General features: G+C 39.8%; 1 protein-coding gene and 1 long non-coding RNA gene across 2 annotated transcripts in view; one reads left to right on the forward strand and one right to left on the reverse strand.

Annotated features, from left to right (window-relative positions):
• LOC122742135 overlaps positions 1-18,536 on the forward strand; it is a 109,537-nt gene that overhangs the window by 31,398 nt on the left and 59,603 nt on the right. The gene's annotated exons all lie outside the window — the stretch shown is intronic.
• Positions 1-18,536, reverse strand: part of CAGE1 (cancer antigen 1) — an 87,327-nt gene that overhangs the window by 7,267 nt on the left and 61,524 nt on the right. Inside the window, exons 10-11 of the mRNA XM_043986154.1 lie at positions 9,567-9,637; positions 842-910 (exon numbers count right to left, since the gene is read on the reverse strand). Of these exons, the coding sequence (XP_043842089.1) occupies positions 842-910; positions 9,567-9,637 (140 nt within the window). The remainder of the gene's footprint in view (positions 1-841; positions 911-9,566; positions 9,638-18,536) is intronic.

Raw genomic sequence — 18,536 nt, forward strand, 5'->3', positions numbered from 1 at the left:
ACTGTCTCCAGAGCTTGCAGGATTCTTTTTGACGGCCACTTAGTTTGTGGCCAGTGTTCATCCATCCAATGGCAAGCTGCCCTTTCACACTTCATAACAGCTAGGAGGTAGAGATGATTTTTTTTTTTTACTTTAACGTGTGAACACTTTGTCTCTTATCTGCCCCTTCAGTGATTTCACCAGTTAGAAATCTCTATAAACAAGCCTGGATGTGAAATTTCTAGAGCAAAAGATTCTACAACTTGCCCTAGAAAGCTCATCTTATATTGAAAAAAAAGTTTAGAAAATCCTAGTTGACATATATCTTGGAGTGTATAAATAGGACCTCTATATTTTTGGATATGACCAATATGAAGTCCCACTCTACACTAGGAGTCTTTGATTATATGAATCATGCCAATTCAGAGGGGCAAATTTTTCTCCTAATTCTTTCCCTGTAAGCTTTATAGGAACAAACAAGAAAAATCAGCTGGGAAAAACAAGAATTGTTATATCTTGTACAGTGAAAAGAGCACTGAATTTGGAAGCCAAGGTCCTGGGTTCAAGTCTCAGTTCTACCACTTAATAGTCACCTGACTTTTGCAAGTTATTTATCCCCTCCAGGCCTCAATTTCTTCAACTCTAAAATGAGAGGGTTGGATTAGTTGATATCTAATATCTCTAAATCTATAGAACTCTAGGTACCTAAGAAAATGAGATTTAACCTTTATGTCAAAACCTTATCACAGAACATGTTGCTGTTTATTAATCTATTTTCTATAGACAAAGATTTAGCTCATAATCTCTGCAATCTCCCATTGTTAAGGTTATCATTTTTATTTGACACAAATGGAAAGCTTACCTTAAATTTGAGGTTTGCCCTTTAGGCTTCTTAATTAAATCTTCCAACTGTCTGTTCCTCTTTTCTAAACTAAAAAATCAAATAACTTTTGTTAAATAAAATTAGGTTTCTATTTAATGTTTTGTTAGAGAAATAAAGAATATATTTTTATATAGCACTTCCTCCCATAAAGGAGGTACATGTGAATACGTTGCATATATATGAATATATATTTATATAAACCTTCCTTTATTTATATTTATGTATATATATATATACACATACACACACACACATGTATATCCATTTAGATTTGTACCTCTCATATGGTATATAGAGTGAGTGAAGAACTATGGACAAAGTTTCACAATATTGTGCAGGAGGAAACAACAAAAAATACCCTGAAGAAAAAGAAGAGCAAGAAAGCAAAATGGCTGTCTGATGTGACTTTACAAATAGATTAGGAAAAAAGGAAAACAAAAGGAATGGGAAAGATATACACAACTGAATACAGAATTCCAGAGAATAGCAAGGAGAGATAAGAAGATTTTCTTTTTGTTTTGTTTTGTTTTTTTTTAGTGAGGCAATTGGAGTTAAGTGACTTTCCAAGGGTCACACAGCTAGTAAGTGTCAAGTGTCCGAGGCCGGACTTGAACTCAGGTACTTCTGACTCCAGGGCTGGTGCTCTATCCACTGTGCCACCTAGCTGCCCCAGAAGATTTTCTTAAATGAGCAAGGCAAAGAAATAGAAGAAAACAACAGAATAGGGAACAGCTGGGTGGTGCAGTGGATAAAGCGCCAGCCCTGGATTCAGGAGTACCTGAGTTCAAATCCGACCTCAGACACTTAACACTTACTAGCTGTGTGACCTTGGAAAGTCACTTAACCCTCATTGCCCTGCAAAAAAAAAAAAAAAGAAAAAGAAAAAAAAGAAAGAAAGAAAAAGAAAAAGAAAACAATAGAATGGGAAAGACAAGAGATCTCTTTAAGAAAATTAGCAATATCAAGGGAATGTTTCATGCAAAAATGGATATGATAAAAGACAAAAATATTAGAGACTTAGAAGCAGATGTGATTATTATTTTTAATCATAAAAGTATTTTTATTATTTTCTAGTTACAGGTAGAGATAGTTTTTAACATTTGTTTTTAGAAGATTTCTAGTTCCAAATTTTCCCCCTCCCTCCCCTCGCTCCCATCCTCCCCAAGACAGCAAGCAATCTGATAAAGGTTATATATGTGCAATCACATTAAATATATTTCTGCATTAGTCATGCTGTGAAAGAATCAGAGCAAAAGGGAAAAACCTCCAAAAAGAAAAACAAAACAAAACAAAAGAAATAGTATGGTTCAATCTGGGAACTACCTTGGACCACTGTATTGCTGAGAAGAGTCAAGTCTATCACAGTTGATCAACACACAATGTTGTTGATACTGTGCACAATGTTCTCATAGTTAGCAGAAGAGATTATTAAGAAGAGGTGGCAAGGGGAAGCTAGATGGTGCAGTGGATAGAGCACCAGCCCTGGAGTCAGGAGTAACTGAGTTCAAATCCGGCCTCAGACATTTAACACTTACTAGCTGTGTGACCCTGGGCAAGTCACTTAACCCCAATTGCCTCACTGAAAAAAAAAAAAAGAACTGAAGAAGAGGTGGCAAGAGGGGCAGCCAGGTGGCGCAGTGGATAAAACACTGGTCCTGGATTCAGGAGAACCTGAGTTCAAATCCAGCCTCAGACACTTGACACTTACTAGCTGTGTGACCCTGGGCAAGTCACTTAACCCTCATTGCCCTGCAAAAAAAAAAAAAAAAGAAAAAGAAAAAAGAAGAAGAGGTGGCAAGAATATACGATACAAAAGGAGCTTAACATCACTGATAACTATGACAGTGTGGTTACTATCTAGAGCCAGACATCTTGGAAAATCAAATCAAATGGGCCTTAGGAAGCAATGCTAACAGTAAGGATAGTGGAAAGGTTTGAATTCCATCTGAGCTATTTGAAATCCTAAAGGAAGGTGCAATTAAAGTGCTATACTCCCAACAAATTTGGAAACTACAACAGTGGCCACTGGATTGGAAAAGATCAGTTTATGTCCCAATCCTAAAGAATGGCAATGCCAAAGAACGTTCAAATTATAGAACAATTGTGCTAATTTCATACACCAGCAAGGTTACCCTTAAGATTCTACAAACTATCAGGGGTGAAACAAGGATGTCCATTATCACCAAGGATGTCCATTATTCAATATTTTTCAATATTATTATCAATAAAATATTATTCAATATTTTACTAGAAATGTTAGCTTTAGCAATAAGAAAAGGAATAGGAATTGAAGGAATTAGAATAGGCAAGGAGGAAACAAAACGATCACTCTTTGCAGATGATATGATGGTATGTATACTTAGAGAATCCTAGAGAATCAACTAAAAAGTCACTTAAAACAACAACTTTAGCAAAGTTGCAGGATATAAAAGAAATCCACATAAATCATCAGCATTTCTATACATGACCAACAAAGCTCAGCAGCAAGAGAAAGAAAGAAAAAATCCATTTAAAATCACTGTAGACAATATAAAATTTTTCAGAGTCTACCTGCCAAGACAAACTCAGGAACTATATGAACACAACTACAAAATGCTTTTTACACAAATAAAATCAGATCTAAATAATTGGAAAATTGACAATTCTACTTAAATTAATTTACTTATTCCATGCCATACCAATCAGATTACCTAAAAATTATTTTATAGACCTAGAAAAAATAATAACAAAATTCAAAAATATCAAGACAACTAATGAAAAAAATCCACAGGAAGGTAGGCTAGTCATACCAAATCTGAAGCTATATTATAAAGTGGTAGTCATCAAAACTATTTGGTACTGGCTAAGAAACAGAGTGGTAGATCAGTGGAAGAGGTTAGGCACAGGAGACACAGTAGTAAATAACTACAGCCATTTACTGTCTGACAAACCCAAAGACTCCAGCTTCTGGGATAAGAACTCACTATTTGACAAAAACTGCTGGGAGAACTGGAAGATAGTATGGCAGAAACTAGGCATAGACCAACATCTTGTACCATATACCAAAATAAAGTCAAAATGGATACATGATTTAGATGTAAAGGATGATACCATAGGCAAATTAGGAGAGGAAGGGATAGTTTACCTCTCATATCTATGGAGAGGAGAAGAATTTATGACCAAAAAAGAGATAGAGAATATTATGAAATGCAAAACGGATTATTTTGATTATATTAAATATAAAAAGGTACAAACAGAAGCGATGCAGCCAAGATTAGAAGGAAAGTAGAAAGCTGGGAAACAATTTTTACAGTGTTTCTGATAAAGGCCTCAGTTCTAAAATATATAAAGAACTAAATCAAATTTATAAGGATACAAGTCATTCCCCAATTGAGAAGTGGTCAAAGGATATGAACAGATAGTTTTCAGATAAAGAAATCAAACTTATTTATAGTCACATCAAAAAATGCTATAAATCACTATTGATTAGAGAAATGCAAATTAAAACAACTCTGAGGGGCAGCTAGGTGGCGCAGTGGATAGAGCACCAGCCCTGGAGTCAGGAGGACCTGAGTTCAAATCTGGTTTCAGACACTTAACACTTAATAGCTGTGTGACCCTGGGCAAGTCACTTAACCCCAATTGCCACACACACACACACACACACACACACACACACACACACACACACCAACTCTGAGGTACCACCTCATATCTATCAGATTAGTTAATATGACAAAAAAGGAAAATGATAAATGTTGGAGAAGATGTGGAAAAATTGGAACACTAATGCATTGTTGGTGGAGTTGTGAACTGATCCAGCTGTTCTGGAGAGCAATTTGGAACTATGCCCAAAGGGCTATGGAGCTATGCATATCCTTTCACCCAGTAATACCACTATTAGGTCTACATCCCAAAGAGATCATAAGAAAGGGGAAAGGACCCACATGTACAAAAATATTTATAGCAGCTTTTTTGTGGTGGCAAAAAATTGGAAATTGAGAGGATGCTCACCAACTGGGGAATGGTTAAACAAGTTGTGGTATATGAATGTAATAGAATACTATTGTGCTGTAAGAAATGATGAACAGGCCAATTTCAGAGAAACCTGGAAAGACTTAAGTGGAAAAGACTTTGGAGAGTCCTGTGGAGAACAAGGAAATCAGATCAGTCAATACTTAAAGAAATTAATACAGGCTATTCACTGGAAGGTCAAATAATGAAGCTTAAATATTTTGGCCACATAATGAGATGATGGGATTCATTCATTGGAAGACACCCTGTTGTTGGGAAAGATTGAAGGCAAAAGGAAAAGTAGATGGCAAAAGATGAGTTGGATTGTGTCATGGAAATGACGAACATGAACTTGGACAGACTTTGAGAGATAATGGAAGCCAGAAGGGCTTGGTGTGCTATGGTCCATGGGGTCATGAAGAGTTGGACATGACTGAACAAGACCAACACCAACAAAGTACTTTTCACATTCTATTTTACATAATGTTTTTGTGTACATGCCTTATGTGAGAGGAATCCTGCTATATTTTGATCTCTAAAAGTAATCAGTATAGAGGGGCAGTGGATAAAGCACCAGCCCTGGATTCAGGAGGACCTGAGTTCAAATGTGGCCTCAGACACTTGCTGTGTGACCCAGGACAAGTCACTTAACCCCCAGTGCTCTGCAATTAAAAAAAAATAATTAGTATAAATATAAAAGCTATCACTAAAATTGATTTTCTAGAAATAAAATGCTTTGTTAATCACGTACAGTGCACATGGTACTATGCCAGGCACTGGGAATTCAAGAATGAAAACAAAACAGTCCCTGCACTCAAATAACTTTTTTCTTTCTTTTTTTTGTTATTTTAAACATTTTATTTAAACATCAAAATGATTTTTAAAAATCACTTTAGTTTGTCACATTAAATTGATTTTTAAAAATCATATACTGGGCAGCTAGGTGGCGCAGTGGATAGAGCACTGGCCCTGGAGTCAGGAGTACCTGGGTTCAAATCGGGCCTCAGACACTTAACACTTACTAGCTGTGTGACCCTGGGCAAGTCACTTAACCCCAATTGCCTCACTAAAACAAAACAAAACAAAACAAAAAAATCATATACTGAATCATTTGAGCTGGTAAGAGAGTTTTAAAAAACTCCATTTGGCTAGAGGTTGGTCAGAGATGATGGTGCCCTAAGGATGGCCATCCTAGGTTCCCTCTGGCATGGACTTCCAATGAAATATCCCTAACTATATTTTCCAAAGGTGCTATTGAGCCTGGTCTGGAGCATACAGAAGGGGACCACAGAGGAGGCCCAAGACTGGTTAAGGAGGGGCCATCCGTAGATGTTATCTAATTATCTTGTATACATTGTGGCTATCTATGTTTCCCCCTGAAAGAATGTAAATCCCTTGAGTATCTGGCTCAGTACCTGGGACAAGGCAGGTGCTTGATAATTGACTGATAAGACTATTTTGGCTGAAGTCTTGATTAATTCTGGGGCCTCAGGAAATTACACTCCCTACAGTTTAGCAAAACAGGAGTGCCTGGTGTGCTGGTGTGGCAGAATGTCATTTCACTGGCCTAGCAGGTGCTGTGGGGTGTGGCCTTCTCAGGTGCAGTGGTCAGGCTACAGTGGTTCAGAGAAGACAATCCCGACTGTTCCTGTGATTGAGACACCTTCCCTGAGCCTGGCCCACAGAAGTCAATCTTCTGTAAAAGCTATGGTCTTGTGGTAGTGAAAGGGAAAATGTTCCCTGCTCGTGACATTCCTTGACATGATATAAAGAGAAATGGTTTTCTTGACAATGTGGTCATTGTATACATTGTCCTCCTGCTTTTGTATACTTCAGTCTGTATGTACAAGTTGGGTGTGGAGGAACAGCTTGTGGAAAAGCATTCAAACAGTGCATCAGCACCCACAAAAAGATGCCCAATCAAAGAAAAGACAGAGAATGGCCCCCACCCACAGAACACACTAAGGAGCCCATGATGTTCTTTACATATAGAGAACAAGTGACCCCTCATTACCTACTCAGTATGAAAAGCAAGGTGAGAGAGAACTTTCCAGGCCCTGGTTGTTCCCCACTAGGTGTGCACTGTAAGGTGGAGTCATCCAGCATCCAGCATGGAGTGGGGGCAGAGAAGAGAGGTCTTAGGAGGGGAAGTCATCAGGGCAGGGCAGTTGACCTGTGAGGCAGGAGGGCAGTCACTGTGGCCAATAATAAGACCTCAATCTTTCTTCCCCTCAGAAGCTGACCATAGTCAGCAAGAAGCAAGGCAAGACTTATGGGCTGAGCTTCTGAAACTGCCCTATATGCTGTTGGAGGACCAAAGGTGCAGTGTACAAGGAGGGCTGGACAGTGATGTTGCTGGGGCATAAGCCAATAGCTCCATGCTAGGTCTCTGACAATACTTTCTGAGCCCTTCCCTTTTCTTTTTGGCGAGCCCATGCCAGAGCTTGCTCTGCCCTGACACATGCCTATGAAATGGAGGGATTGGGGCAGATCATGTGGTGTAGCCTGGCCCCCACCCATGTTTACAGGTAAAATCAGCTCATGTCAAAGACAACTTTATGAACTCTGTATTGACTTTTTCACTGCCTACTAGGCACAGCTCAGTCTTTCTGGAATCAGTCTTTCTGGTGTAGGCATTAAAATTAGCCTCAGGCTCCCTGAGCAGAGCTGTCTCTCCCCCTCTGTTTCAGCTGCAGGGGCCCTCTGAACCGAGCTAAGCTGCAGGATGAAAAACCCCAGGCCCCAGGCGTGGCACGGTGTGGCACAGTGCAGCCCGGAACAGCAGAGAGGCATATGAAAAATCTCAGGGATGCTGGAGTTTTATTTGCCCAGCCCCCAGCTCCCGGCGCTCAGCACAGGGCTTGGCAGTGGCCCTGGGCGCAGCCAGCCCGAGTTTCACCTGAGAGAGGAGGTTAATAAAAAGAGATGCAGGAAAAGAAATCGGGGAGGGTCGACAAAGTGAAGGGGGCTTTGAGTTAGAAGAGAGGAGCAGTGAAGCAGGGGGTTTTTCAGTGGGGGATGCTAGAAGGAGGTCAGTCGGTACAAGGATGCCAAGGAGACTGAGGAATGGTACGGAAAGAAAGGGGGCTTGCAGGTAGAGGACGAGGACATTAGAAGTAAGGGGCTTTTCAGTTAGAAGGAGGATTAAGGAGACACAGCCGAGAGGACAAGGATGCTAGGGAGATGCAGGGGGATTTTCGTTGGCTGAGGTTTCAGGTTGTATATCTTGCTTTCCTGTATTCTTATTTCTGAATTGTTTCGTGGAAATAAACCCTGCTTTGATTATTTAATTAAAAGAGGCATTTGCTTATCAATTTGGGAGAAGCAGTGTGGGATTTTTTAAACAGCCCCATACTAAGCTAAAAACAGTCGGATAGCCAGCCAAAAGTACACAGATTAGTTAATAATATTCTTACATTTAAATGGCAACTCAGATGGGACTTATGGGTCAATTATAATTTTTCTAAAGTTATAATTTTTCATATAAGTCCAGTTATATAATTTTTCAAATTAGTTATAGTTAATAATTTTTTAACACTGGACATGCTACTATTTAGCTCTTCTATGGATCTCATCTAATGCCTTGGAAGATCCACATTCTATGCCCTGGAACCCTTGGCAGGATCAGTTCTAACTAACTAACTAACTTTTATTTGATGGCTTTTGTTTTTATACCACAGTCATTTCTGGGTACCTTCTATCTACCCCCTGAAAACTAATCTACCCTGGTAAAGGAAAACAGTGAGAAAAGCCAACTGATGGTAGTGGTTGCATCTGATAGTCTATGTAATATTCTGTACCCATAGTCCCTACCTCTCTACCAAAAGGGGAATGGTGTGTTTCATTTTCTGTTTTCTGGAATCAAAGTGGGTATTACAATTACTCTGTTCAGCTCACTTTTAATGTTATTTTCATTTACATTATTATAATCATTGTATATATTGTTCTCCTGGTTCTACCTAATATCACTAAATCAATTCTTACAAGTCATCTCATGTTTCTTTGAATTCTTCCTATTCATTGTTCCTTGCAATGCAATAAGATTTCAATCATGAAACCAGTGCTGATGCTCAGCACTAATGATATAACAGAGAGTGGAGAAATAGTACCTGACAGCTACAATACAACACCCAGAAGAGAGCAGAGATGCACTGCCTGACTCAATGCCCAGTAGAGGGTAATGCAGCATCGTCACCAGAGGACACTGGCAGCCCTGCTGAACAGCAGGTCTTCACTGGCCTGACCATTTTTACTCCATATGTGTGTCCTGGCCATGTGAATTCCCGGCATATGTCCCTTTGTGCATATTCCCTAGCTAGATTATTCCCATATGCTAGTCTTCCAGGTGTGCTTCCTGGTCATAAAAATTCTCTGTTCCTGCCCCACTGTGTGCTTGTATAAAGTGATCCCATCTGTTTCGTCTTTGTTGGCCATCCATCTAGCTGATCTGCCGCTATCTGTTATTCTCTGTTGGGCTTCAGCTACTCAGTCTCTTTAGGTCTACCTGCTACTTCCTGCTGTCATCTTCTAAGGTCGGGGTAGTTAATAAGCCTCTTCCCACCAGGAGACAACTACAGCTCTTTATTTGCATGGTTTAAGATTATAAGGAACCACACCCAGCCAAATGACCAGCAAAAACTAGCAGAATACTCCAGTATATCAGTGACTACTTAAAACTGCAAAAACTAAATAAATTCCTTTGCCAACTTACTGTGCAATCTGGGAGTGAGACATCTCAAGTCTTTGGTCAGCACATTCTATGATCTCCTCATAGGATGTTACCTATAATAAAATAAAGTTTAATATTTAAAAAAAAAGAAAACCAAGTCAAAGGTAGTAGAAATTTAGGCAGACTTAGAAAGAGACCTAAAGCAAACACATTTGTTGTTTGTTAATTATTAATTTGGTTACTATAGTTTGTTGAATGCCAAGGATATTTTGTAAGATTTTACTTATTTTAGTTGATTGTGTTTGTTGATACTTTAAAAAATGAATTAATTCTGTATCCTAGTGAGTATTTCTAGAAACGGTGTTAACAAAGTAGTTTGGGGTATATTTAAATCTCTTTGGGTGTGGCCTGAACACTTACCTCCTCCTCAGTCTCCTTCCCTTATTTTTTTCTCTATATCACATTCCTAGTTATAGGATTTGGATGCTGGTATTTGCTTATGGCCATTGTCTGCCTCCTCAGGACTGGTGCCTTGATCACAGAATCACAGACTCTCAGAGCAGAGACGTCAGAGGCCATCACCTAGTTTAACCCATACTTTGACAGAAATCTTTCTGGCCAAATGGTAAACTCAACCTCTGAAGGCCTCCAGTGATAGGCACTCTACTCCCTACCCAGAGAGCCCAATCCCTTTTTGAGACAGCTCTAATTACTAGGAAGTTTTTCCTTCCAGTAAACTGAATGAAATCTCTTTTCTGTAGATTCTTTTTATCGTCCCTAGATCACCCAGTCATTTAACAAACAGTTTTTAAGCTTCTGCCACATGACAGATGCTGGAGAGAAAAAGACAGAAAACCCCCAAACTGTTTCTGCCCTCAGGGAGTTTACATTCTATTGGGATAAACAATATGTATGAAGAAAATTAGATTTTAAAATATACAAAGTAATTTTTTTGTGGGGGAGGGAAGCAAGGGAACAAGCAATGGAGTGTTAAGAGAAAATGTTGGCTATCTGTAAGAGGGGGCCCTTAAGCTGCACTCTGAAGAAAGTTAAGGATTTTATGTATGAGGGAGAAGTGAGGAGAAAATGCATTCCAGGCCTAGGAAATAGTCAATGCAAAAGCACAGGAGATCGGAGATAGAATGGGACAAATTACAAAATAAATAGCCAGTCATTAGGGGCAGCTAGGTGGTGCAGTGGATAGAGCACTGGCCCTGGAGTCAGGAGGATCTGGGTTCAAATCTGGCCTCTGACACTTAACACTTACTAGCTGTGTGACCCTGGGCAAGTCACTTAACCCCAATTGCCTCACTAAAAAAAAAAAAAAAAAGACAAAAAAATAAATAGCCAGTCATAATCATAGTGAAATCTGATGGGAACTGGATGAGCCACTACTGAGATGAATTATCAAGCTATGAGGTCAGTTATTTGCAGGCTATTTTTTGCACAGTACACCTGCATGGTGGCCACTCATATTAATCTCTTAAAGCTCGATGAGCCTGACTCTTTTTTTTTTGGCAGGGCAATGAGGGTTAAGTGACTTGCCCAGGGTCCCACAGCTAGTAAGTGTCAAGTGTCTGAGGCTGGATTTGAACTCAGGTCCTCCTGAATCCAAGGCCAGTGCTTTATCCACTATACCACCTAGCTGCCCCATAAGCCTGACTCTTGAAGTAAGCTCCATGAGCCTGACTCTTGAAGAATCCTATTCTTTTTGTATTCATGAAACCTCCACTAATGGAAAGGGGAAACAATGGAGGTATGGAGACCAATTAGGAAGAGATTATTGCCAGAACCTGGAAGAGAAGTGACGGGGACCTGAACTATGGTGGTAGCTGTGCGATATATAGTGGAGAAAGAATGGTTACGACTTTGCAGTTGACTGACTGTGAAGGGTAAGGGAGAGGGAAGAGTACAGGATCACCCAAGGTTGCAAACCTAAGGGGATTGGAAGGATGGTGGTTTCCTCAGTAAAAATAGAAGAGTTAGGAAGAGAGGAAGGTTTGGAAGAGGAGGGTGGGAAAGATGGTTATACATTTTGGGTCCAAGGAGAATTAGTCTAATCTTTCTTCATGCCCAGCCTTGAAATCATAGAATCTCAGGGATGCAAAGGCTCTGAGGTCCTTAAAAACAACTATCATGCCACCCCTTGTTTTCTCAAGGTTACAACATTCTCAGTTCTTCTAACTGGTCCATGTGGAATTGTCTCAATCCCATTGACCACCCTGGTTATCCTCCCTGGATGTGTTCTAACTTTTCAATGTTGTTTCTAAAATGTGGTGCCCAGAATTAAATATAATACTCTACATGTACTGTTGGGTTATCACCTCCCTTGTTCTGAACATCAGGCCTCTCTTAAGGCAGCCTAAGAATTCATTCGCTTTGTTTCCTGAAATATTGCATTGGATGGACAGGCATGGATGGGTTGTCATCTGTATCATTGGCAGGAACTCCCACATAGTACCATCTAAGTATCAGAGTATGTTGCACTGTTGATTCATATTGAGCTTCTATTCTACTATGATTCCCAGATGATTTTCTTTTTAAAATTTTTTATAAAAGTATTTTATTATTTTCCAGTTATATGTAATGATAGTTTTCAACATTTGTTTTCATAAGATTTTTAGTTCCAAATTTTTCTCCCACTCTCCCTTCCCTCCCCCCTCCCCAAGACGGAAAGCTATCTGATATAGGTTATATATGTACAATCAACATTAAACATATTTCTGCATTAGTCATATTGTGAAAGAAGAATCAGAGCACATAGGAAAAACCTCAAAAAAGAAGGAAAAAAAAAAGCAGCCTAAAAGTAGAAATAGTATGGTTCATACTTCATTCAGAATCCAAAGTTCTTTTTTCTGAATGTGGATAACATTTTCTATCATGAGTTCTTTGAAATTGTTGATTCCCAGATGATTTTCAAGAGGACTGGTTTCTAGTCACAGTACCTTTATCCCATACCAATACATCAGATTCCTTGAACCCATGTGCAAGATTTTATATTTGCCCTTATTAAATTTGAGCTCATTAGGTTTGGCCCATCATTCTCGCCTATTGAGGTCTTTTTGGATCCTGACTCTGGGTTCTAATGCTGTTATGCCTCTGATTTAATGTCATCTGTCCCCCCAAAAAGTTTGTTCCTCTTTGAAGCTAGAATCAAATCAGCATCCTAGGGATCCCCCTAGACTCACGTGCTACAGTACTCTGCTTTATGAGATGACCTATTAAACAGAAACTCACAAAAGTAAAGTAGGCCCTCATTTTCCCTCTACTCAGCCAACATTCTCTCTCCCCACAAATAGTGCATAACAGTAAATGTGGCTTCACCCTTCATATTTTCCCAGCTGACAGCAAGATATGACTCAGCTGTATGCCAGGTCACCAAGAAGCCTCAGCTATTCTCTGCTGGTTTCTGCTGTATTTGCAGGCCAGGTTAACTCCTACCCCTCTAGATATCTTATGGCAGGGCTCTGACAACTTAAATAACCTTGATGGAGATATGAAGAAGCTCATGGACATCCTTTTGTCTTTGTAAGCCCAGAGTGTGCAGATATGGAACAAGGGAAAGTTTGGAAATGGTACACCCCACCCCCAGACATTTTTGTCAATGTATTCCCTGCTTGTTGCAGTCTAACAAGCTGTGAGCCTTCAGTAGGACGAATGCAACTTGACCCATTACCCAATTAATTAGTGATGTGCCAGGGAGAGCAACGTTTTCTGGCATTAAAAATATTGCACTTCTATGGAAACTAATCTTTTAAAAGTGAGCCTCGGGGCAGCTAGGTGGTGCAGTGGATAGAGCAGTGGCCCTGGAGTCAGGAGTACCTAAGTTCAAGTCTGGCTTCAGACACTTAACACTTACTAGCTGTGTGACCCTGGGCAAGTCACTTAGCCCCAATTGCCTCACTAAAAAAAAAAAAGTGAGCCTCATTGGACTACCGTGAATGTTGAACCTTAGAAAGCTATTTACCTTGAGTGCTACTGGTCTTGGTTTTTCCTTACACAGTCAGAATGTAACCATGCAGAGGCAGCTACACACACACAATATATATAAACAAATGTGTATACACATACACATGTGCATGCTTATGCATAGATACATATACACATGTATAAATATACATATACACACATACATAACAAAGAATATACTCTGCAGTTTAGATGGTATGTCCCATCACCTTACAAAAGATTAAAGCTAGATGGCAATTCAGAGATCTCCTAGCTCATCCCCACCTCCCATCCCCCTTATTTCAGAGATTTAAAAAAACCCTGGGGCCTAAAGAACCTAAGTAAATTACCTACTGGTGGTCACAGTTGGAATATAATAGCTAATATTTATATAGCATCTATTATATGCCAAGCACTGTGCTTTACAAGTATGATTTCATTTGATACTCACAACAACCTTGGGAGGTAGGTACTATTATTAGCCCTGGTAGAGCTAGCAATTGAACCTGGACATCTTTGGAGCACTTTTTCTACTACTGCAAACTCTCTTCTGACCATAAAGACTTGACTCTTCTGCATCAAAGTTCAGGAGGCCTCTTTGTGCTATGTCTTCTCTTCACTTGATTGATCTTGATCCATTGATTTCCCCCAAACAAATTTGTGGGATAAAGATAAGGACCTCTCAGGATTCCTTGAATGGCTAGGAAGGCTTCAACCTGGGAAATTTCTTCAAACCAGTTACAATCATACCAGTTACAAAAGAGTTTGATGATAAGCTAGTTCATAGTACTGGATTACCAGTGATCTCTCCCAAACAGACCCCTTTTTGAAGAGTTCCTAGAGGAATTCTAGCAAACTTTGACAAAACTCCAAAATAAAGTTGACAACTGGTGGAACAGTCAGCTCTGGTGGAAGGGTACAGGGTCAGCTTGTCTTAGATACTTAGTCAATACTGACCTGAAACAAACTGGGATTTTTTTGTTCAGTTTGTGGAAAGCTTGGTCAATCCACTCTGAAATGAACTCATGTAGGTAGAATAAGTCAGACAAAGCTGATCCAGCATGTCTATGCACTGAAGAATGACTGGTTGAGGAAACTGTCTGAAAATAAGATTTGGAATGATGGCCTTCTGGCAAGGACAGAACATACCTACCAAAGGTTGTTAGAATGTATTTTACTGAAGTCTTGCCAATTTAATTAAAATTTTTTTCAAACTGAAAAGGGAGAAGAAGAAAACTGGCTATTTATGTCAACCAAGAAACCATAGATTGTTGCTGTGCATGCATCCTTCTTCTTCTTCTTTTTTTTTTTTGAAGACGCCCAATGACATCAGGAGGGTGTCTTGACTTGCAAGTGAATTGGATTTAAGTGAGGCAGAGCTGTGCAAAGTCATCAACCTCACTCTCTCTTCCAGTCATCAGAGTCTAGGGGCAAGACATAAGTCAAGATAACTGGGGATGGCCCAGAGATACTACAGAGAAATAACAATGGAAGAATAGCATCATACCAGAAGTCCACTAGAGATAAAATTTAAGAATGGAGACAGTAATAAAATTCATAGTTTCAGATATGTATATGAAATTTCATAAAGTGTAAGTAATAGGAAAGGTGAACCAGATATCCTAAAGTCACACTTGACTTCATAGGTATTGCTCAGTTTTAGAGAGATAAGAGCCATGACTAGAACATGGCACTATAAGAGTATATAGCTTATTGAAAAAGAAGAAAATGGGTAAAAGGTAGGGCAGAAGATATAGATAATGATGGATGGATAGATATGCATTTATATGTCTACATATATGTATGTATCTGTATATATATTTATATGTGCATATATATGTATGTATTATATATTCCCAGAACAGACCCCTTTTTGGAGAATTCCTGGAGGAATTTGAGCAAACCTTTGACAATCCCTCCAAACAGATGGGTGAACTAAGTCAGCTTGTCTTAGATACTTTAGTCATGTGGGGACCAATTTTTAATTGGGGAGTGCTAGCTAAGCGGCTCACCGCAATATTGGGGCAAGGAAGGAAACCGGCAGCCTCCCTCAAAACAGAACAAGATTTATTTTAACAAGAATGAACTTAAAAAAAACACAAACAGGATCACTACGATCAAGGGAAAGGAAATAAAAATGGGGAAAGGGAAATTATAATACCTGAAAAATACCACTGCCCAGGAATCAGCTGAAAATACGCAGCAGAATGCCCGTCGCTCTCCAGCTTCCACCTAGAATGCCCAATTCTCCTCCCCCCAAACCTAGAAACCCCCACACAGTCCCAGCCAATGGGATGGCCACTCTGACAGTCACATGACTGCCCTCACTAGGCTTCCAATCATTATAATTTTGCCTGGCCCATGTAGGCGTCGGCAAGTGGTGATGACCTGAAGTGCCAGAGCCCTGGCAATGGCTACAACCAGTGGGTGGAGCACCGTGCGGTTTGGCTCCAGGCCAAAGCTCACCGAGGCATAAAAACCTTGAATAACAATTAATTCTTTACAATCAATACTGAGCTGAAACAAGTTGGTCAGTATTGGCTATTACACAGACACATAAGGCTGTGTATATATGTGAGGGCATGTATGTATATAATGTACACATACATTTATAAACTAGTGTCATAGAGATGTATAAGGCTCAGAGAAGTTAACTTGCCCATGTTCCTGCAGATCATGCTAGCAGTGGGACTTGAACCTAAGTCTTATTGTTTCCACATCCATCATATTACTACTTCACTCTGCCCTTCTCTAGAACTAGATATTAAAAAAGGGATACTCATGTTCTGGAATCCAGGAACCAGAAGGGGGAAGATGGCAAGCATTTGGTGAAGATCAATGGAGAAGGAAACAGAAGCAATATTGTCTTTGGAATTCATAACAGATCACCTGGACAGGAAAGAGAAATCTATGAGGAGTTTGGAAAACAGACTACAAGCCTGGCTCAAAGGCATGGGTTACTTCAGTTATCCAAATAATGCTGGAGCTCTCTGTCCCCAGCAGAGCAAATTATAAATTCTTGGCTCTCCATATCAATAATTTAATCATTCAAAAGTTGAAGCAACCAATAAAGGTGACTTTTATTCTGGATACGATTCTCACCAATAAGGAGGACTTATTGGTTGCTGGAGTGGAAATGATGGAAATTCTGAGGAGTCGTGACCACTTCATCTTAGAATTTGTGAAAGAGTAGGAAAGGAAAGTTGGGCATCATCTCACATGCACCATAGATTTTAAAAAGGAGGATCCCATGGCCCACGGTTCTATAGATACAGTCAGTGTAGAAGGACTGAGAAGTGCTCAGAAATGAAATTCTGAAGACACAAAGAACATCAACAATTCCAATGTGTGGTAGAGTGAAAAAGAACATGAACTTTGGGGCCAGAAGGCCTAGCATCAAGTCCTAGCTCTGTTATCTATGGGACCTTGGGCAAGTAGCTTAACCAGCCTGGACTCAGTTTTGTCATATACTGAATGAAGGACTAGATGTTTCTGAGGCCCCTCCAGTTCTAAATCTATAAAGTTATGAAAAGGTCTGGTGGGCTGTAGAGGAGGAGGAGACTATGAAGAAGAGCAATTAGACTTATTTGGCTTGTGCCAGCATTCAGACTAAGAGCAGAGGGTAGAAAGAGCAAAACGGTAAATTTAGAAGATGCTGAGAACTTCCTAACACTCAATCAGAGCTTTTCAAAAGTGGAGTGGATTGTACTCAAGAGTAGCTAGCAACCCCTCGATGGAAGCATTCACACAAAGGCTGGAGGACCACTTGCCAGGGAGGCTGTGGAGGGGAGTCTTCTTCAGGAACAAGGTTGGAATTAATGGCCTCTGTGGTCTCTTCCAATTCTGAGGTTCTGTGTGAAAAGGTGGAATTGTTTTGAGACATGTGGATGCCTAGGGAATTCATTAACCCATTTAGGTTGTTAAAAGGAAGATGAAAGGGAGTAAAATATGAAAATAAAAGTATGGTATGGTACTGTAAGAATAATTAGATCATGATCAATCTGTGAATTTGTTTTGTTTGCATTATTTCTTACTGTAACTTTCTTTTTCTTTTCTATTATATGTTTTGGGGAAGGAGGAATGAGGGAAGAGGGAGGAAGGAAAAAAAGGCTTTATAGCTGAAAATAATTAATTAGAAAAAGAACAATGTCAGGAGTGCTAAAGCTCTGAATGAACTAAGGAAATTTCTTTGGGAAAAGAGGGGAACAAAGAAAGGATAGGGCCCCTGCTCAGAGTGGATGGGACCAAGGTAACAAAGAAATGAAAAAAGGTAGAACTTATCTCCTATTTTACTAGTTTTCTCAGACAAGAAGAATGATGTCTGGATTAAAAAGGATAAAGCAAAAGAATGTTTAAAAGGGAGTTGATATCCTAGATAAGCTGGGAGATGATACGAGATTACATAGTAGGCCCTTGATAAGTTCAAATCTTCAGGCTCAGTTAACTATATCCTAGGGTTCTAAAAGATTCAGCAGCTGTGATTCCTGAGCCACTGCCAGTGATGTATGAATAATCACAGAAAACAGGAGAAATACTGTTCGGCTTCTGACTACTGGGTTGGGTGACCCAGAGTAAGGTCACTTAACCTTAGGGTGCCACATGGAACTTTATAAGTCCATAAATTGTTGTGAAGGTACAGACTTGCTTTAGGAAGGGAAATTCTTCACCAGGTATCAGAAGACTGAAATAAGAAGTATATGTGGGGTTGGGGGGAGTCGAGTGATGATGGTAGGTTATAAAGGACTTTGAATGTTGAACGGGATTTTGTATTTGGTCCTGGAGGTCATAGGGAATATGGGAATGACATGGTCACACATGTGCTTTGGGAAAATCACTTTGGCAGCTGGATAGAGGATGAACAATCTTTCAGTGATTAGCAGCTCCCTTGGAGCTGGGAACTCCTAGGCTACTGTGTTGAAGTGCTTGTTTTCTCTGGAGTTTCCTGAAACTTCACTGGATGTTACTTTTTGTGAGAGGAATTCATAGGAGAGTGAATCCTGTTGCTCCCCAAGTAGTCTCCATGGTTGTGTGAAACACTGATGGGAATCCTTGCCAGACAGGAGA

The sequence above is a fragment of the Dromiciops gliroides genome, chromosome 1 (assembly GCF_019393635.1).
Source record: "Dromiciops gliroides isolate mDroGli1 chromosome 1, mDroGli1.pri, whole genome shotgun sequence".
In the NCBI taxonomy this organism is placed as follows: domain Eukaryota; kingdom Metazoa; phylum Chordata; class Mammalia; order Microbiotheria; family Microbiotheriidae; genus Dromiciops; species Dromiciops gliroides.